Source organism: Bos indicus, chromosome 6 (genome assembly GCF_029378745.1).
Source record: "Bos indicus isolate NIAB-ARS_2022 breed Sahiwal x Tharparkar chromosome 6, NIAB-ARS_B.indTharparkar_mat_pri_1.0, whole genome shotgun sequence".
Classification (NCBI taxonomy): Eukaryota; Metazoa; Chordata; class Mammalia; order Artiodactyla; family Bovidae; genus Bos; species Bos indicus.
In genome coordinates this window covers 56,155,681-56,178,320 of record NC_091765.1, presented here as the reverse complement: position 1 = coordinate 56,178,320, position 22,640 = coordinate 56,155,681, and the positions used below count along the sequence as shown (strand labels likewise).

The 22,640-nt window shown below is 37.1% G+C and overlaps 1 protein-coding gene across 5 annotated transcripts in view; it reads left to right on the top strand.

The window, feature by feature from the left end:
- The window catches only part of ARAP2 (ArfGAP with RhoGAP domain, ankyrin repeat and PH domain 2), a 197,782-nt gene that overhangs the window by 158,731 nt on the left and 16,411 nt on the right, over positions 1 to 22,640 (top strand). For 3 of the 5 annotated variants that reach the window (XM_070791264.1, XM_070791262.1, XM_070791263.1), the window contains 3 exons: positions 12,340 to 12,479; positions 20,367 to 20,449; positions 21,878 to 21,913. In XM_070791264.1, coding sequence (XP_070647365.1) covers positions 12,340 to 12,479; positions 20,367 to 20,449; positions 21,878 to 21,913 — 259 coding nt within the window. Of the gene's footprint in view, positions 1 to 1,050; positions 1,819 to 1,851; positions 1,956 to 12,339; positions 12,480 to 20,366; positions 20,450 to 21,877; positions 21,914 to 22,640 lie in introns of those variants that run through there. The other 2 variants (XR_011567142.1, XM_070791265.1) reach the window with 2 other exon arrangements.

Below are 22,640 nucleotides of genomic sequence, written 5' to 3'. Positions count from 1 at the left end.
CGACATCTGTACCTTATTTAATTTCTTTCTTCCTCCTACATATGATTTTGATTACATCCTCCATATACTGCTTAAGGATTACAGTAGAAGTTCTCTCTAGTCATATGATTGCTACAGTCCTCCCTGTCATATAGCAGCAGCCCTTGGGTGGTGGAGACTTTCGTCCTCCAGGGACATTTGACAATATCTGGAGATATTTCTGTCACACTGGGTGGGGTGGGGCTTCTGGTATATAATGGTTAGAGACCAGAGATGCTGCTAAACATCCTACAATACACAGGAAATCTCTTTACAACAAAGAATAATCTGGCCGAAAAAGTCAGTGGTGTCATGTTGAGACTCTCTCATTTGGATAATGTATGAAATCTGGTCTAGTTCATGAATTCTGTAATTCATTCATTTTAATGTTGAGATAAATGTTTTGAGCTTATGAACGAAGTCCTGTCAACATTATAAAATATATTAAAGGTTCTCATGGCTTTTCTTTTAGAAAATAAGTGATATTTTCATATTTTTGGGTGAGAATTTTCATGTTTTTAATATTCCTCTAAAATGTCTCTAAATGCTCCATGTTGCAAAATACTTAAAATCCCACACTTAGACATAATAACTTGGGCTTCCCAGGTGGCACAGTGGTAAAGAATCTGTCTGCCAATGCAGGAGATGCAGGTTCAATACCTGGGTCAGGAAGATCCCCTGGAGGAAGAAATGGCAACCCACTCCAGTATTCTTGCCTGGAGAATTCCCATGGACAGAGGAGCCTGGTGGGCTACAGTCCATGGCATCACAAAGAGTCAGACTCGACTGGGCACATACACACAGAATAATAACTTAGTTCTTATTTGAATGCTAATAGACTAGCCACTTGAATAAAAACAGATGAGAATAAGATCTTAAAAGACTATAATATAGAAGAGGATTTTGTACAGGTAGGCCTGAGGGATAATTCAAAGCAAGGAAACCATTAAGTTTTGTTAATCTTTGGGAAAAAAAAATCATCAGTGTTAGATTGAGCGATCACATATAAGTAAAATCTTTCTGTTGTTTAAGGGCAAGAAGAAGTGGTTGAGTGACAGACTGTGAATTGGCTCTACCTACAAACTGGGTAGGAAGATTGGGCATGGGATGCCTCACCTGTTGTTATTTCCTCTTCTGGAATTGTGACTGCATCCTGTCATGAAAGCATAAAGCTTCTGTAAGATCTAGACAAAGCACCTTTCATAAAACCTGGGAATCCAAGCAATGGAAAGCAGCTTACGCGAAAGTTTCAGGGACCTGGATGGTGGAATATTCTCTAGAGTAACATGTCAGTAAACTCTTGTGTCACTCTCATCTCTCCTGCATTCCTGTGACAGCGTGGGAACTGTGAAACTTATCTCTGCCCCTGCACTCGTCCCCCTCAGCTCACCAAACCAGTGTGCAACTTGCTATTATGATAGCTACAGTTCTTTCTACCAGGAAATTATGTCCCTCTGCGTGAAAAAAAAAAAAGTTTTAGAGTAACACCCTCAGGAAATACATTAATTAGACTATTTCATGTTAGTAGTTTATATATATATTTTGGTCAAAAACAGGATGTTTTTAATTAGAGCTTGATTTATATTCAGATTGTCAAAGTAAAACAATATTTTTGGTTATGGTTGGTTCTGCATCTATCTTCTTTTAGGATTGTCATTTTAAAGAAGGTTTGGCATATTGTTTGTTTTTAAAATCAATTTCTTAAGTCATAATTTTTTTCTTCCAGTTGTGTCTCACAGCAACCTAGGCTTACAAGTACTTCTTATGGGTTGCCCTGTGTCATAGATTTTATGTTGGCTAGGTGTGCAGCCTACTTTGTCTCTGTCTTGGCAGATGTCTCCTAAATCAATCACAAGGATCACTTTCTCCAGAATTATTGCTTCATTCATTACATGCACTACTCCTTAAAATTGGAATCTAAAAGGAAAATAATGAAAGTAAGTGTGATTTCTCTGTCAGTTTGTTAGCAGAAAAACTGAAATCATCTCAGAAACACATTGGTTAAGGATTTCCTTTCCTTTCTTAAGATTTTCTTATTCTAACCTGCAGGCCAAGTTGATGTTAGGAGAATTTTAAACAAGGGTGGTTGGTTACAACCACATTTTTCTCTCAATAATGAATTGCTTACGTGTTAGTATTTCATTAAAACATAAAGTAGCTCTGCCACGTCCTTTACATCCTGTCCCATCATACCTGATACCAAGTTGCCACAAATTTTAGTGTCTCTCTACCTATCTGTATCTCTCCTTTATCTATACTCACACACTCATGACTTGCATTTTATTAATTGTATGATGATATTTCTGATTTTATGTAACAAATTAGAGGCATATATTTTTGTTTGAAATTATATTTTCAGTACCTTTTTGCTTAGTGAAGAATTTTATCAAATAATAAGTTTAGGGGTCTGAAGTGTTTAGGGGATTTAATTTTCCCAATTTGCTCACTTTATCTCAAGAGTTTAAAATATAGACATCACAAGAAAGAATAGATTTTAGAAGCATCCAACATTTACATTCATTTAAGGTAATAAAGAAATATACTTTACTTTTATGGAAGTATATGAAGGTAAAGGAATTTTCTGTTGTCTCTACTTAAATCACATATTAGTTTTAACATCTCTTTTACAAGTTAGGCATAAATTTATAGCTTCTGTAAGGTTCCAGATGGAGAAGGCAATGGCAACCCACTCCAGTACTCTTGCCTGGAAAATCCCGTGGATAGAGGAGCCTGGTAGGCTGCAGTCCATGGGATCACGAAGAGTCAGACACAACTGAAGTGACTTAGCAGCAGCTTAGCAGCAAGGTTCCAGAATAAATAATTTTATGTTGCAGGAGTCTTACTTTAAGCACTAAACTTCTTTAATATTACGCCAGTAGAAGTCTAGATACAACAACAGAATCAAGTTTTAATTATCTCAATGGGAAGAACTACTTTTAAGATAGAATATGTAACTCAAATGAAGATGCCTGTGGGTTTCTAAATTTAGATTGCTACTTAAGACAGATGCTTTGGAATTAAATATGCATTAGAATGCTGCTGCTGCTGCTAAGTCGCTTCAGTCGTGTCCGAGTCTGTGTGACCCCATAGACGGCAGCCCACCAGGCTCCCCCGTCCCTGGGATTCTCTAGGCAAGAACACTGGAGTGGGTTGCCATTTCCCTCTCCAATGCATGAAAGTGAAAAGTGAAAGTGAAGTCGCTCAGTCGTAGCCGACTTGTAGGGACCCCAAGGACTTCAGCCTACCAGGCGCCTCCATCCATGGGATTTTCCAGGCAAGAGTACTGGCGTGCGGTGCCATTGCCTTCTCCGATGCATTAGAATAGAATAGATCAAAATGCAACTGCTTCTGGCAAATTCAGACCTGGGAAGCTGAGCCATCCACTCTGGACTGACTTAGAAAATAAAAGAATATTCCAGCAAAAATAGTATGAGTTCATAAATCTTAGTCTAGCTGAAATAATTTATATTCCATTCCTCATCAAATCTTTTTAAAGCCAAAGATGTGTAAAAGTTGAAAATAAATCCAGTCCACTTCAAGTGGAGGGGTTTTCTCAGAAATTGATAACAGAATAGAAAAGTAAGTAGTGCTCTACTTTTTACAGTATGCTGTGTTGTCGTCAAATGTCATGGAATCTCTGGCACTTTCCTAGTCAATCCTCCAGTAGAAACTGTATTTACAGTTTTACTGCTTATGAATAATCTAATTACAGAAGGGTGTCTTCAGGCTGCTTGTTCTATTAAGCATTACTTCTTCAATACAAGTAACAAAGTAAAACACACTAGGAAGTAGGGGGATATTTGACTTTTTCTAGATTGTGTTCAAACAGTTCTTGAGTTTGGCTTCTACTCAGTCATAGAACTAAGTTTTATTAAATGTGAATGAATGTCATAAAATGAGTGAACTATATCAAATTCTGCTTCTTCCAAATTACAGCATATGTGTTCTATATAATCAATATCAAACAAAGAATATGAATAATTTTTAATTTGAAAGAGATTTTAGATGTCAGGCTGCAAATATTGCCAAATTTGTGGAATATTTTCAAGAGAAAAGAGGGCTTCCCTTGTGGCTCAGCTGGTAAAGAATCCACCTGTGATGCAGGAGACCTGGGTTGGATCCCTGGGTTAGGAATACCCTGGAGAAGGGAAAGGCTACCCATTCCAGCATTCTGGCCTAGAGAATTCCATGGACTCTGTAGTCCATGGGGTCATAAAGAGTCGGACACAACTGAGTGACTTTCACTTTCAAGGAAATGTCTCATGAAAATTGCTACTTAGCATACACAAGCAGGGATGGAACTTGATTTTTCAGATAATGTGTAGGCTTGAGGAAATAGTCTTTTCCAGTGAAAGAAGAAGGGAGATCCATAGAGACACATTTGGTGTATATTCCCTTGTCATTGCTCAGATCATATATAAGAGATAATATTTATTGGGTGCCAGATGCTGGGCTGATGGCTTTGCATATGCCATCTCATTTAATCTTCCTCGTAGTCTTAAGAGGTTTTTTACAAGTATTCTCTAAGCCTCTAAGTAACTTGCTATGTGAGTTCTCACATAGGTTGTGGAGGAAAATTCAAAACTCATATTATTTTAAAAAGCAAACATGAAATTATTATTTTTTCAAGGACAGATAAGATTGAGTACATTCAGGGCGGTATGGCCAGAGACTGAAATTATTATTTTTAAGAGCTAAATTATGAGACAAACATGACTTTTTATGTATTCAATGCCTAAATTTTATCTTTAGAGTTTTAGGGACATGAATAACAAATATGGACTGGGAGTAGTTAGAAAAACATGTTCATGGATGAGTTGGGTCTCCAGAAGTAGGAATAGAATTTGTATAAAACAACAATGGAATTCCCCTCAAGTACATTCAACCTGAGGGAAATTGATCAACATAAGTCGTGCCATAGAGACAAAGATCAGCTTTCCAAGCAGTGTATTATGATCAACTGACTTATAAATAAAGAACATTTTAACTTAATAGTTTATAGAGATGAGTAGAAGGAATCTAATTTATTTAGCCCTTGAAAAATCAAGGAAAGAATTTAAACTTTTAATGTTAGGCAAGTGAGATATTGAGTAGTAGAAAAATAGAGCTTTGGAAAGGGGATTAACATGATAAAACTATCTGAATAGCACCAATCTGGAATTATATGGAGTCATTAGACAAGCAAGCCATGAAGTTCTAGAATCCTGGAATCTGGATATTAAGTAGAAAAGGCAGGGGTCAGACAGATGATATTGGCAAAGAAGTGGAATTGAACCCCAGAGAAAATATCTGAGAGAAGAGTGGTCTGAATTGCTATCTGACTGGACATGAAGGATGAAAGCATAGTATGTGTTTTAGAAATATTCTCGGGTTATGTTTTCCCCTCTCCCCTGTTCCTACTGCTTCTCTGTCACTGTCTCTCTTCCCAAGACCCTCCCAGCTTCTCCACAGATGAGCTTTTATTGGGATCAGGGACCACTGGTTAGGAAATAGTGTTTTTGTCTAGGGCTTCCCTGCTGGCTCAGAAGGTAAAGCATCTGCCTGCAATGTGGGAGACCCAGGTTTAATCCTCGGGTCAGAAAGATCCCCTCGAGTAGGAAATGGCAACCCACTCCTGTACTCTTGCCTGGAAAATTCCATGGACGGAGGACTCTGGTAAGCTACAGTCCGTGGGATTGCAAAGAGTAAGAACTTAAATGTTTTCAAATGGTTTGGAAAAGTATTTTTGAGGGACATCTGTTTCATAGTCCTAGTTATATGTCTGTTCTGTTTAAGTAATTAAATTTGACCATTCTGTGTTGTTTTATACAAGGGCTTTTCTAATTAATAGCAGAAGTACAGCACAATATAACTAAGAATACCAGTCTATTCTCTTACCTAGGGTTAACTCTAAAGAACCCTCACTGAACTCCCACTGATCCTTTCTTGCCCTAGCAATCACCAGGAGGGGTTTGACTCTCTAGTTATTATTGTTTTGTTCAATTCCTAAAATATGTCCAACTCTTTGTGACCGCATAAACTGCAGCACACCAGGCTTCCTAATCTTTTTTTTTTTTTAATTTTATTTTATTTTTAAACTTTACATAATTGTATTAGTTTTGCCAAATATCAAAATGAATCCATCACGGGTATACATGTGCTCCCCATCCTGAACCCTCCTCCCTCCTCTCTCCCCATACCATCCCTCTGGGTCGTCCCAGTGCACTAGCCCCAAGCATCCAGTATCATGCATTGACCCTGGACTGGCATCTCGTTTCATACATGATCTTAATAAGCTTTTTTGCCCAGGATGAGGCTGAGGAAGTGAAAACATAAAAGCAAAGTACCCCATGATTGAGAGACCACGTAGTACTAGAAGTTTGGAAAAGTGAATTGTTGAAAGGCATTTAATTTATAACCATTGTTACGTTACATACTGCTGCTGCTGCTGCTGCTGCTGCTGCTGCTGCTGCTAAGTCGCTTCAGTCATGTCCGACTCTGTGCGACCCCATAGACGGCAGCCCACCAGGCTCCCCCGTCCCTAGGATTCTCCAGGCAAGAACACTGGAGTGGGTTGCCATTTCCTTCTCCAATGCATGAAAGTGAAAAGTGAAAGTGAAGTCGCTCAGTCGTGTCTGAACACAACTGAGTCATGCACTATGTCCCCAAAATGTATAGCTTCATCTTGTCCCTTAAATGGTGGATAATTTTCCTACTTATTTTAACATTGTTAGAGCATACAGAAATTTTATCATGAGAGCTTTCAGAAATTCTTTTAGGCTCTCTATATTTATCATAGAACTTTATATTTCAAGTTTATTTTTGCTCTTTCCTTCTTTATGAGTCCCTTAATAATATATGCATGAAGATTTAGCTAAGAGGACTTCCCTGGTAGTCTAGTGGTTAAGACTCCACACTTCCACTACAGGGGACTTGGGTTCAACCTCTAGTCAGGGAAGTTCCAAATGCTGTGCAATGTGGCCAAAAAAAAAAAAAAAAAAAAATTGAAGGTGAAGATTTAACTAAGATACTCAATTGGTAATGGTAGTTTAGTCATTAAGTCATGTCTGACTCTTATAACCCCATGACCTATAACCTGCCAGGCTCCTCTGTCCATAGAATTTTCCAGGCAAGAATACTTGAAGTCAGTGAAGTCGCTCAGTCATGTCCATCTCTTTGTGACACCATGGTCTGTAGCCTACCAGGCTCCTCTGTCCGTGGGATTTTCCAGGCAAAGTTATTGGAGTGGGTTGCCATTTCCTTCTCCAGGGGATCTTCCCAGCCCAGGGATTGAACCCAGGTCTCCTCACTGCAGGCAGATTATTTACCACTGAGCCACCAGGGAAGCTGTATGTACTCAATTACATATGGTTTATTAAAATAAATTTTAATAAATATGCACTCAAAGGTGACAACAATGTTTTTGTCCTAAGCCTGTTTTCTTTTTGACCTATGAGTAGTTTAAACACTAGACATATGATTTTTTCTTACTGGTAAAATTAGAAAGCTTTATTAAACTGAACCGGAGAAGGCAATGGCACCCCACTCCAGTACTCTGGCCTGGAAAATCCCATGGGCGGGGGAGCTGGTAGGCTGCAGTCCATGGGGTCGCTAAGAGTTGGACACGACTGAGCAACTTCACTTTCACGCATTGGAGAAGGAAATGGCAACCCACTCCAGTATTCTTGCCTGGAGAATCCCAGGGACAGGGGAACCTGGTGGGCTGCCATCTATGGGGTCGCATAGAGTCGGACATGACTGAAGTGACTTAGCAGCATTAAACTGAACAAAAATCTTAAAAAGGTATAATCAGAAGGTGTGAATGGAATTGGTTTGGCTTAAGCAAAATGTAACATCTGTATTTCACAACTTGATTATAATTTAATGTTTTTAAAATACCTATTTCTAAATCAATAGTATTATAAATATCTTTCTCCACTTTCACTTTCTTATTCTAAATCAGCTGAATCTCTAAGCCCACCCAGTGTTTTCTAAATTGCTTACTGTATTTTTCCTATCAGGATATATAAGCATTGTTTGTTAACCTATGTTTACTCTGCCTCTAACACTGCACTGCAAGTCCAGAAACCATCTCCTCGGGTATTATTGTATATTATTAGAACCAAGTGCATACTAGACTCTGAATACTTCATGAAGAAATGAATTGATGTCATATGAATTTTGTGGAATGCCGGGGACCAGCCCCGCTGATCCAGGGTATTCGAAGGAGAGACGGCGTAGGCGAGGATCAGGAAACAACTGCTTAATTAAACGTTAATTAAGGATATAAAGAGTAATAGAATAAGGATAGCTCAGTGAGGAAATTTCAGTGAAGAAAAGAGGCTGAAATAAGGATAGCTCAGTGAGGAAATTTAGTGGAGAAAAGAGGCTGAATAATTCAGCCAGAAGGTGAGAGAAAGAACGACATGGGGAGACCAAGTTTCAGTGAACAAGGCCCGCACTTTATTTTCCAAAGTAGTTTTTATACCTTAAGTTATGCATAGAAGATAATGGGGGAAGGGGTAGAGTCATGCAGCAAGCCAGGCTTTCTTCCTGCAAACTTATCATATGCAAAAGCTTAGGTGATTTGCATCATCTTCTGGCCCAGAGGCCTGTTAACATTTTAAGACACTTTCTTCAGAAAATTTATTTTTCTCTAAAGGTGATTGGTCAGGAGCCACCCTCCAAAAGCATTCGATAAAGTTGCATTCCTACAGAGCAAAGGTGTGGTGGGCTATAACAAGAAAAAGAATTAACTCTAGGGTCCCAGGTTACAAACATTAAAGCTACTACTTACACCAATTATATTAATCAATACACTGCCAGGGACACAGCAGGTAAGGGATATGGAAACTTAGCAGCAAACATTGGCCCAACAAGTGAAAATCCCTTCACCAATACAATTTTTAATCAATCTTTTAACTACTCAAAAGAATCTGTGTTTAGACAGTTTAGAACATCTCCTGCCTCTCACAGTTGGGAGGCTCTGAACAATCACATGTGACCAGAAAAACCTATTCAGGCAGGCTAGAGGATTTCCAAAGGAGTTTGTAGGTTAAACACTGTCACACCCAGGAATTATTAACTGGAGCTGTAAGCTAACTCTTTTTTCAGAGAGAGGTAGTGGGGGACAGCCCCCCGTAAAGTCAGAGGTGTAGGTGAAAGCACAAAGCAGAAAGTAGGCAGATTCTGGTTTTGGGGGTAGATGGGGGACTCCTGAGGCTCGATCCCGCCTTTGCGTATGCCGAGCCTCCTTCCTCATGACCTTTGTCATGGGCAGAGTTCCTCACGCTGGCTCCCTGCAGTGATAGAATTCCAGTTGAGCTATTCCAGATCCTGAAAGATGATGCTGTGGAAAGTGCTGCACTCAATATGCAATATGCACTCAATATGCAATATGCCGGCTCCCAGCAGTGGAACACTATCTTCTCACTGCATTAAAATAATCTTTCAAGTCTTTTAATTGGAAAAGTGTTATTTTTAATTTAAATAGAAGCTAGTTAGCTATAAAATACTACTTGAAATATTTTTTCTATGAAATTGACTATTAAGAGATTGTTCCAGAAGACAAATTTTAGCAGTGTATTTTTCAGAAATTATTTTAAAATCACCAGCTCCCTAAAAGAACCTATTTTAGCGTGGCATCATGATTAAAAGAATGTTTTTGTGGTAGTATGCAGATCATGAAAACTACTTTTGTTTGTTTATGGTTAAGATCAGTGATGTGATTCAACATATTGATGTCTGCTTCCAGGTTGTCGTCCCGTGCTCATATCTGAGTTATAAGGCAGTACTTCAAATTTTTCTAACTTGTTTTCTTATACTAACTATAATTGTGAACATCTGTGTATCATTTGCTGTTTGATTAAAGGTTTTCCCTAACCAAGGGATTGCTAGGTTTAAGACTAAAAAAGTTCTTTTTCTAAAATCATTCAAGTTATCTATAATTTTTAGAAACTATGAGTGAATACTTAAGAGTTTCATCACTTTAATACCAGGAAATTGCTAAAGGTCTTGATCCAGATGTGGTGTCCCTCCGTACATCTTTTGAGGACGCCATCTAATGTGAGGGCCACAACAGTCTGCAGGATAAGTGTCATTACTCCTATTCTACAGGAAGAGCAGGAGTTGACCCCAGCATGACCATGTCATGGCTACTTGGCTTCAGGTTCCTTTTCTTTCCTTTGTTCCTTGTTTCTCAAGCAGACAGTTAAATAATGTTGAGATTTTAGAAAGAAAATTGTACCCAGAGGGATGGTATGGGGAGGGAGGTGGGAAAGGGGTTCAGGATGGGGAAAACATGTACACCCATGGCGGATTCATGTTGATGTATGGCAAAACCAATACAATATTGTAAAGTAATTAGCCTCCAATTAAAATTAATAAATTTATATTTAAAAAAACAAAAAGTTGTAAACTGGAGATATAGTGATAAATTATTCACGATAAATTTATAGATTCAATGTGATTTTATTATCAAAAATGTGGTTTTTAATGGAACTGTTTAAATGATTTCTAAGTGTGCTTAGATGCATTATTGCATAAGCGTTATTGGACATTTTGCCTTATTTACCCTTACCTGTTTCATAGATATAGGAATTTTTCTAATGTCTGAAGAATTACTGAATTCCTAAGTCAGAATTCTAGAAGAGATTTCTCTTTTACCTGTGTATTTTTTATTATTTATATGAGTGCTATTCAAAGAGGTAAAATGCAAGCTGATGATATAATTTTAAATTGCCTAGTAGCCACATTTAAAATATACATATATAAATACACATATATATCAGTTCAGTTCAGTTGCTCAGTCGTGTCTGACCCTTTGCAACCCCATGAATAGCAGCACGCCAGGCCTCCCTGTCCATCACCAGCTCCCGGAGTTCACTCAGACTCACGTCCATCCAGTTGGTGATGCCATCCAGCCATCTCATCCTCTGTCGTCCCCTTCTCCTCCTGCCCCCAATCCCTCCAGCATCAGAGTCTTTTCCAGTGAGTCAACTCTCCGCATGAGGTGGCCAAAGTACTGGAGTTTCAGCTTTAGCATCATTCCTTCCAAAGAAATCCCAGGGCTGATCTCCTTCAGAATGGACTGGTTGGATCTCCTTGCAGTCCAAGGGACTCTCCAGAGTCTTCTCCAACACCACAGTCCAAAAGCATCAATTCTTCAGCCCTCGGCTTTCTTCACAGTCCAACTCTCACATCCATACGTGACCACTGGAAAAACCATAGCCTTGACTAGATGGACCTTTGTTGGCAAAGTAATGTCTCTGCTTTTCAATATGCTATCTAGGTTGGTCATAACTTTCCTTCCAAGGAGTAAACGTTTTTTAATTTCATGGCCACAGTCACCATCTGCAGTGATTTTGGAGCCCCAAAAAATAAAGTCTGACACTGTTTCCCCATCTATTTCCAATGAAGTGATGGGACCAGATGTCATGATCTTTGTTTTCTGAGTGTTGAGCTTTAAGACAACTTTTTCACTCTCTTTCACTTTCATCAAGAGGCTTTTTAGTTCCTCTTCACTTTCTGCCATAGGGTGGTGTCATCTGCGTATCTGAGGTTATTGATATTTCTCCTGACAATCTTGATTCCAGCTTGTGTTTCTTCCAGCCCAGTGTTTCTCATGATGTACTCTGCATATAAGTTGAATAAGCAGGGTGACAATATACAGCCTTGATGTACTCCTTTTCCTATTTGGAACCAGTCTGTTGTTCCATGTCCAGTTCTAACTGTTGCTTCCTGACCTGCATACAAATTTCTCAAGAGGCAGGTCAGGTGGTCTGGTATTCCCATCTCTTTCAGAATTTTCCATAGTTTCTTGTGATCCACACAGTCAAAGGCTTTGGCATAGTCACATATATATAAGTAGGTGAAATTAATTTTACTTATATCTTCTATTTAAACTCACATATCCAAAATATCATTTCAATATATAATCAATACTATAAAATTGTGATATATTTACCTTTTCTGATACTACAAAATTGTAATATATTTACCTTTCTAGGTACTAATTTTCAAAATATGGTATATATCTTATGTTCACAGCACATCTCAGTAGAGACTAGCATGTTTCAGGTGCTCATTAGCCAGTAGCTAATTGAACAGCATAGGTAGGCCTGTATATTACAGAGATATAACTAGATCTGGTTAGTGTATCTGTAGCTTGTCCAACACTCCCCTGATATGAGGTGTTCCCAAAAATTAACTAGAGGTTTCTTAATTGTAGGAAAGAAGTTATTATTTTGTATCATCAAATTGAAAATATAGAAATGTTTTATATTCTATTCCAAATAAATGAAAATATACCTAACTTACAAAAGTAAATGTTATACTTTACAGAGAGGAAGGCCCTGGAAAATATCAAAGAGGGAGTCTTGAAAGTTAAAGAAGAACCATCTAAAATACTCTCTGGAAATAAGTTTCAAGATCGGTATTGTGTTTTACGAGATGGGTACCTCCTTCTTTACAAGGATCTGAAGGTATTTATATATATAGTAGTTGAATATCTGTATATTTTTGTGTGAGTTCACATTCTTATTTCATATCTCTAAGCCCTGTCTTCAGGAGTTCAAGGCCTATAGTAAATAAACTGCATTCAACCTCTGGGAGGCTGGCAGAAAGGTAAAACCACATAGTCACTGTGTAGAAGTTTGGGCAGCTTTTAAAATAGTTATTCGTTCTGACTTACAATCCAGCAACTCTGTTCCTAGGTATTATATTCACTAGAGCACTTGTTCAAGAATATTCATAAACAGCTTTATTCATAAAGGCTAAAACCTGGAAACATTCCAAATGTCCACCAATAGGAGAATGATATATTCAGACAATGGAATGCTACTCAGCAATAAAACTGAATGAATGTAACAACGTGGGAGAACCTTCAAATGCTTTTTGAGTAAAAACAGTTTGACACAAAATAGTACCATATGAGTCTAACCATAAAAGTTCAAAACAGAGACAAATTCCTCTATGGTGATAAAAGTCAGAAAGTGTTTGCCTGGGGTATGGAGTAGCATTGCTACAGAAGCACAGAGATACAGTCAGTAGGGTATTTTCTAGGATGACAGAAATAAATGTTCTCTATCCAGTTTTGGGTGGTTGTTACATGGGTATATACAATAGCATCTCTACTTCAAGCAATATCCAAGCAGTTATTTTGAATGTTGAATAACCACAGGACCCAAAGATACTTTTTCCACTGAATTATAAAAATTCACTTGAATAAACATTGCTTGCATACTTCAGGTGTGTGGTGCTTCACTATGTTGTGTTTTGGAGATCTATAAAAAAGGACCAGACTAGTATCATGTTTAATATTGTTCTGAAGGAAGAAGAGTCATTAAGTAGCTTTCCAGAGTTCTACAGTCCCATTTTGCTGTGGCTTTTATTGAGCTCTCCACACACTGACCACTGTCGTATATGTCCCTCCAGCAAGGAAGCCTTCAGGTGGGCATAAATAAATCTTAGCCTCCTACTTGGTGTATCCATTTAATGGTCATATTCTTCAAGGACAGCAGAACGTCCAGGCAGAGAGCTAACAAAACAGCACTGAATTTTGCAGCCCAACTTATCCCTCTCTTCGAAGACCTGTATTATATACTGGAAATCCCACTCTGTTGTTCCGGCTGATAGAGTTGGTGGGGAGTCTGTGTAGGTATCAAGTGATTGCTATCATTTGTTATTGTTTGATATCATTATTCACATTCTTCAATGCAGGAAGAGTAAAGTTTGCAGAAATAAGGCACTTAAGAATTCTAAGTTATGTGAAACAAACACATCACATTTTTTAAAGATTTATTTATCATTTTTGTCTGTGCTGGGTCTTCATTGCTGTGTGAGCTTTCTCTAATTGTGGTATTCAGGATTCTCATTGTGGTGGCTTCTCTTGTTGCCAAGCACAGGCTCTAGATGCACAGGCTTGAATAGTAGTGGCATGTGGACTCAATAGTTGAGGCTCGTGAGTTCTAAGGCGCTGGCTCAGTGGATGTGGCACACAGGCTTAGTTGCTCTGTGGCATGTGCGATCTTCCCAAACTAGGAATCGAACCTGTGTCCCCCATACTGGCAGGTAGATTCTCAACCACTAGACCAGCAAGGAAGCCCCCAACACATCACATTGTAAAGTTCATGAACTGTAGGTTTGTGTTTGTGAAAGGAAATGCTAAACCTCACAACTGAAGTTCTAGCCATCTAAGACCTGAATCTGGTTGAATCCTGTTTGGGTTTCTTCAGTGAGTCACCCACCTTGATCTTCATTAGACTCATTTCCTTCATCCCGGTCCTTCCATTTATATGCTGGTTAATGGTCACCTTTGTAGTTGGGTATTTACTTAGTGTAATTTAAAATCATCCTGGACTTTTTAGTTTCATTAAGGAACTGACACTTCCACTGTGTAGCAACAGAAGGTTCTAAAAACAGCTAGTATCAATACCAGTGCAGTCAAGGGCCCCATCTAACATTCAAGTGGTTAATCCACAAAAAGCAGAGTTCTGCACATTTCACTTATCTCACTTTATATTTCCAATAATCCTATAAAAGTAGCACTATAATTATCCCCCTTGACACATGAAGAAATGGAGTCTACCAAGATATTACATAACTTGCTCAGGATCACAAAGCCAGTAAGCAGTAGAGTCAGAATCCACTCCCAGGTGTCTCATTTAAAGGTTTTATGCATGGACTCACTAAAGAAAAGCGTTTGTATTATTTTAGCCCTATGTTTTTTCTGACAGAATTTTACTTAAAGAGGATAGTGTTTTTCATTTTAATAGTACCAAGTATTTCCAAATAGGACACTTCATACAATTTAGTTTCTTATACTGTTTTTCCCCAAGCTGGTATAAATTAAAAAATCTGCCACAAGGAAGCCTGTACATGGAGATATTATTTTTTTTAGATGAAATGATTTTATAATTGAGTTAAAGAATCTCATCCCTTAACAGAATGATTTTTATGAATATGTGTCTTTTTGAAAGCATCATTCTGCTTAATCTAAAATAAGTCATACAAATCGGTAGACAGTGGTAGGACTGAGTGCTCGTCTGAAAGTTCTTTTTTTTTTTACATTTGCAATATTTTCCCCATGTTTATTGAACTATAATTGACAAAAATTGCATTTGTTATAAAAATATGTTTTTGATATACATATACATTGTAAAATGATGACCACAATCTAAGCTAATTAATGAATGAATTAATAGTCATTACCTCATATAGTTTTGTGTGTATTTATGGTAAGAACATTTAAGATCTACTATCTTGGCAGGTTTCAAGTATACAATACAGTACCATTAACTGTTGTCACCATGCTATACTTAGATTTCGAGGACCTATTCTCTCTGCACAACTGAAATTTAGTACCCACTTATCAACACTTTCCCATTTCCCTCAGTCCCAGTCCCTGGAAACCACCATTCTACTCCCTGCTTCTTTGTGAGTCTGACTTTTTTAGATTCTGTTCAATACATGTAAATGAGATCATACAGTATCTCTCAGAAAGAATGTTCTTTAAAGACACTGAACACATTTTGTTTCTATCACAGCGACCTCAGGTTATGGAATTATAGTGTTAACTGTTTGAAAGTTGTCTTTATGCATCTGTCAGAATCAGTTAATGCGACTGACACTTTCATTTGCACAGTAAGGCAGGCAGATGAGGGACATGGTTTTCCTTTAAACTCAAACCACTGTTATTTTCATGGTGTTATTTTGTTGGTTATTTCTGCATGTTGCTGGTCTTTTGCTTTTAATATTGATGGCCAAGTCATTGGCAATGTTTGCTTTTCAAATGAGTTTACAGTAAATAATCAATAGTAAAAATCCTCAAACTTATCTGAATACAGATTTGGCTCTGGTTTTGACAGTTGCCCTTAATATATGTATGCTTGTATATATTTAGAAAATGATTTACTGAGAAGGGAGTAGAAATTACAAATTGAAAAGTATATTTAAAGAGACTGTGTGTTAATTAGAGATAATTTATGAATGCTCATTAACAACAAATTAGAGTAATACACAGGGGAAGATATATTTTGTTTTGAGAGTTTTTCCTGCTCAGAAAATATTAATTAAAATGTTTTCAGACTTGATTTACATAAAAGGTTAGAAGTTTCAAAGAATATTACCATTATACTGTTAATGGTGTCAAAAAAAAAAGCAAATGGGGAGGGGATGGTTGTTAAAATTTACATGTACTAATAAGCAAATTTTTCTCAGTAACAAGGATAATTTTTTAAGCACACTAATTTAATTGGTTCAATTAAAATTTTACTTTGAAATACAGTGCCTGAAGCAACATACTACGTATTTCATAACACTTGAACTTTTTGAAGAAATTCTCCAGAAAACACACATACTAAAAAAGTTGTAATGAACCAATAGTAAAGTTATCACGGTAAATGAGATTTCTTTTAAAAAACTTTGTATTAGAATCCTAACAGGTCCTGCTTATGCTTATTCATTTTGAAGATTGAAACTGAAAAGGGTTTCTTTTGACCATGGCTGAACTCCTCTCAAATTATGTCATCTGTGTTCTCTTTGCACAGGATAGAACATAAAGTAATGAGCTGGAGTGTCCAGAGTGGCTTGGCAATCAGTTGTATTACTTCAGACTCTCAATCTATTGCCAACAATATTTCAAAATGTAGGCAGTCCTGGGCTTACCAATGTCCTGTATAAATAAGACTACTCATACAGCAGTAAAGAATCCGCCTGCCAATTTAGGAGACACAGGAGATGCAGGTCTAATCCCTGGGTTAGGAAGATCCCCTGGAGGAGGGCATGGCAACCTATTCCAGTATTCTTGCCTGGAGAATCTCCATGGACAGAGGATCCTGGTGGGTTACAGTCCATGGGGTCACAAAGAGTCAGACACAGCTGAGCGACTGAGCACATACATGCATGCACCTAAATCAGACACAGGTGCTCCTCATTCTCAGATGTGCAGGTCCCTTCTTACTGTCCTGCTGGGATTGCAGCCTCTCGCCTGACTCTGCTACTGCCTCCTTTGGGACTGAGTCCAAGGGACCAGCAGTCTAAGCAGTCACGTCCCTGAGGAGGGACGTGAACCTCAGCTATAATCTGACTGAACCTCTGATGAAGGTGTCCAGGAGTCTCTGCTATTATATACACTCCTATGTTCTCGTCTCCTTGACTCTTTCCTGTATAGAAAACTTACGGCCTTAAAAAACTACCTCATTCTTCCATATCAGTCTTAAAGTGTTAATCCTGAATATTCAGTAAAGTAGCAGGCTAAAATACAGATACCCCAAAACCAAACACATGAAATACCAGAAAAATGACCTTAACAAGAAGAGGCTGACATGAAGAAAGCTACAGAACTACACTAATAGAAATGGGTGAAAATTAATGTAAAGTCTACTAATATTGATCTGTAGGTTTAATGTAATTATTAATGTTTTCAAAATCCCAAAGAAAATAACTTTTAGAACTTGGAAAAAATAATTTGACAGCTCATCTTAAAGGGTAAACAGATAGGAATTAGGAATACTTGCAAACATTTTAGAGATATAAAAAGTAAAATCACTGTCAAGTATTTTGCACCCAACTGTTTATTCATACAGTAAAACTAAAATAGCTTAGTTCATATTGTGGCATAAAAATGAACAGAGATAGCAATGGTAACATAAAGTGAGGTTAAAAAAATGTAATTATCATAATTGTTTTGATAAATATGTCATAAATGCATGTCTAAAGAAAATTTATATAGTAAATTGCTTTGTTGTTCAGTGGCTAAGTCACATCTGACTCTTTGTGACCCCTGGACTGTAGCCCGCCAGGCTCCTCCACCTATGGCATTTCCCAGGCAAGGATACTGGAGTGGGTTGCCATTTCCTTCTCCAGGGGATCTTCCTGATCCAGGGATCGACCCTGTGTCTCCTCACAGTCTCCTGCCTGGGCAGGTGGATTCTTTGCCTCTGAGCCACCAGGGAAGCCCAATTGTTAACATAAAATTTTCAACTTAAATTCTCATCTATTCTGTGTGTAAAATATACCAGATTGATAAAAGAATTAAAACTTGACAAATAGCAACCCTTCAAGGTCCATGGCTATGCAACTGAGTATTTATCAGATATGTGGGGAACCCTTTAAACTTGGAGTAAAAGTTCAAAAGAGATCAACATACTTGACTTTATAAAAATAAAAGTAAACAGTGACCAATTAGTATAGACTTATTTCATTTAAAAAGATAAGGCAATTTCCTATTTGGTATATAAAGAACTAATGTCAGTAAGTAAATGTATAAATAAATGGATAAATTGTTGATCAAGTCAAAACTGAAAACTGCTAGTAAATGCAGAAATATATGTTTAACTGTAAGTAAATATACCCTATCAATTTTGCAAAATCTTATTGTTAATCATGTCCTAGCCTTTGGCCCTGTGATACCATTTCAAGAAATCTAGCCATACAGGAAAAAAAAAAAAAAAGAACCAAAGTATTTTTAAAATTATGTGCCATGATAATAATAGCAAACTCAGTGATAAGGGTGACTAGGAATAAATTCACCATGTAAATTTCAAGCCTTATCATTGCTGCCACAGAGAACACTGGTCACCAGGCATTATCCAGGATCTTCTTCCTGCTCACTTTTTTCTCTACATTTCCTCTACATTCTCCTAACCTGTTTTCTCCATGGAAACCAATTTTTAATTTTATAAAAATTTCCATATTTTCCACCCTTTATGCTTTCAAATTCAACTGCTTTCATAAGGAAAATAATTTATAGTAATAGTTTAACTTTTATAAAACTTAGGACTGATTTGAGCTCTATACTTGCTGAATGGGCTTTTGTGCATTTTTCTAGGGCTCTAACAACTTGTCTGTCTATCGATTTCTATGAAGCATTGTGTTCTAAATTTGTAATAATAGCTGTAATTTGCTGTGCCCTTAGTATTTGGCCATTTACTGGACTAAACTCTTTAAAAGTACTTTTCTTATTTAATTTGTACAATAACCCTTCACAGTAACCCTTTATCATTTAATCTTCTTAATAACTCTATGAGATAGTATGTTTATTATTCCTGTTTACAAATAAGATACAAGAGCAGAGAGCAGTAATGTGAGGTTACAAGCTAGTAGGTAGCAAGCCAGATTTGCACCCAGGTCTCTGACCCAAGACCCATTGCTCTTAGTTATTTATAAATGCTATCTGCATACCAGGTTGAAAAAAGTGATTTCCTTGAAAATTTTTAGGATATTGGGAAAGCTTTTTCTAATTACCATTTTCATGGCTATTATCTTTATAAAATCTATTGCAGGCTATCCAACAATAATATATGTATATGCTTTGATATTAAATTAGAATATAATGATTGAAATTTTTCCTGTCAGATACTTTTCCTGGTGGTTCAAGGATTTGAATTTTTTCATATTAATCAGATAAATATGTTGGGATGTGTACAGAAAATATATAATTGATCTAAAAGCAAATGTATATTCTTTTTAATAGTCTCTTTTTGTGAGTTATTAGTGAAAATTTTCAATATGGATATTTGAGATAGTCTATGCCTACATAGATTTGTAGTTCCAAAATCCAAAAAGTACAGAAAATCATAACTCATTTGGTGGCAAAACTTGACCTACACCAACATAAAGATATTTGTCTTAGTCTGTTCAGGCTAACTATCATAGACTGGGTGGCTTATAAAAACAGAAATTTATTCCTCCAGTTCCAGAGGCCGAGGGCCTGAGATTAGGGTGCCAGTGTGGTCAGGTTCTAGTTAGAATCTTCTTCCAGATTGTAGACTGCCCATTTCTCATATCCTCACGTAGTGAAAACAGAGTTAATCTCATGACTCAATTAACCACCCAAAGCTATCACCTCCAAATACCTTCATGCTGTGGATTATATTTCAGTTTGAGGGTGTGGGGATATGAACATTCAGACCATAACAATACTTATGGCCTTTATTTATTCACATTATATGAAATGTCATGCATTTCTGTAGAGAATATGAATCTATTTGAATATAGGGTGGGTGCTACCCCAGGCAACACCAATGAGATTGTGGAGTTACAAAATATACTGCATATGTATTTTTTAAATATGAAAAAAAAACCCATCATCAGTTCTCATAAGTCCCAAGTGTTTTGAATAAGGAATTACTGTGTGTGTTTGTACATATATATGCACACATATGTAATCATACATATATATACAGGATCATTTATTTAAATTTACAACATTGTAACCAACACAATCTTCATTTACCAAAAATTTGGTATGATATTCATGAAATATTTGTGAAACTAAACATTCTAAACTCTATTCTTAATACTCAAGGAAAATAAAAGAACATTTATAAAATCTTTTTAATTGCAAATTATTTTGTTTTACTTTACAGAGTAGCAAACCTGACAAAATGTTTTCTCTCAGTTCAGTGAAGTTTTATCTTGGAGTGAAAAAGAAGATGAAGCCTCCAACAAGGTAAAGCTTGGAAGGGCAGAGCTGTTGAGAAAGTTACAGGAAGACCTTTCCAAGGATTTAGGGATCAATGGCATTAGTCTGACTCTTCATAAGCTAAGCTTTAGACAGATTAAGTTGCCACAAACATGTGGCAGGGGACCTGGGTGGGTGGATATGGAGAGATGATGATGTTCCCACTCAAGTCAAGCTCCTGGGGAATTGCATCTCCTCTGTGTAGAACAAGAAATCCCCAGAAGGCCCTCACAACTGGGAAATACATGGGTTTCTCCACATCCCTTTCCCTGCTCAGTCACAGAATGTTCCAGTCAGTCAGTCTACCCAGAGGAAGAAAAATGCTGCCCTCCATCCTTCTTGGCTTTTATTTTTTCTTTTTTACTGGAGGATAATTGCTTTACAATGTTGTGGGGGTTTCTGGCATGTATCAACACGAATCAGAAATATATATATTTGTTTTTTATATATTCATACATATATATTTCCTTTTCCCATCCCATGCCTCTAGGTTGTCACAGAGTTCCAGGCTGGGCTCACTTGTTCTATAGCAGCTATATAACCACCAGTTACCTATTTTTCACATGATAGTGTATATATGTCAATATGACTTTCTCAGTCTGTCCTTCCTTCCCCTGCTGTGTCCACCAGTCCATTGTCTACATCTGCATCTCCATTTCTTCTTCATAAACAGGTTCATCAATACTATTTTTCTAGATTCCATACATATGCATTAATATATGATATTTGTTGCTTTTAGAACATCTTGGCCCTGGCTCTATAATTTGCCCTCTTTGTTTTACTGTATTTGGTAAAACCTCACAGCACCTGGGTAGTTGAGAGAAACATTATGCTTCTTTAAACATTATGCTTCTCACTAGCACTTGAACCAACCCAGCATTTGAGTTATACCATACTTATTCATCACAGATTACTTTGATTAGCTAATTAAGGTTTTTACTAATACTTTTAATATCATGAAACATTATTTTAATAAACTGTATATGATTTCAGATTCTGTTACTGAAAATGTACTTACTTTTGCCTCTGTGCTTAATTTCTTAGCCCAGCACATGTATCTGTGTTGTGGCTGGTACATTCTTTAAAATTTCTCACAATATCAGTAAGTCAATATGTGTATTTTATTTTGGCCAGTTTTCTAGACATCTGTCCTTACTCAGCCAAGAATATCCCCACTGCCTCATAACATCATGAGACCCCATCCCCCCGTGTCCTTTCAACATATCTATAAATTTATAGCCAAATTCCTCAATATCCATCATACCCAGCGAATCATCACTTGTGGATATCAATTCTGTTATGCTTTCCCACCATTAAACATTACCTCCTTAAAATTTCATCCTGTGTATTGTCGCGTAAAATGGATCATTTTTAATATGTATATGTGTTTTTTCCACCCCCCCCCATACGATGCAGTTGGGGATTGACAGCGTATTCTGAAAAACATCACTGGTAAGTTAACAGCTAACAGATTTTGGTTTTGATATATTGATGATAACGACAGTAAATAATGTTGTTATTTGGCAGATATATCTAGAGACAAGAAACATTCCTTTTAAGTAAATTTAAACTCTTTTCTAAATACCTTGAGCCTAAAAAGAGAATAGGAGGTTTGCTTCAGGGTTTAGGTCTATTTAAGTTTCATGTATCCTATTTGCCAACACCTCAAGAAAAACTACACATGATTTCTTACTAGTTATTATATAAATGTGGAATCTCTGGTTTTAAGGGATAAGCAGACAAAATTCAGTTTTAAATTAAGAATAAGAACTCTGAAAAACTCAAATTTAAAGAAAAGACCTTGGCTTCAAATCGGTTCTTTCTGTAGAGTACTTCTTTCCATTGATGTCTCTCCATAGAGATTGGACTAGATCTCCCTGTGTCTCATCCATACCAGATCTGCCTCTTAATTCTCTGATCCACCCACACCCTCTATCCTTGGAGCCTTCATCCATCTGCCAAGATCAGTCCAGGAGTCCTAAGTGCTCTTCATGCCTCTGACTTTGCTTTTTGTTTCTGGCACATTCTCCACCCAGCACTGAAGAGATTTTCTAAAATCTATCATATTTCTTTTCTGCTTTAACTCATCTATGAATCCAAAATGTAGGATAAAGTATAGGATTATTGGCACAGCACATGAAGTCCTTTAATATGTATCTCCCATGACTTTCCCACATTT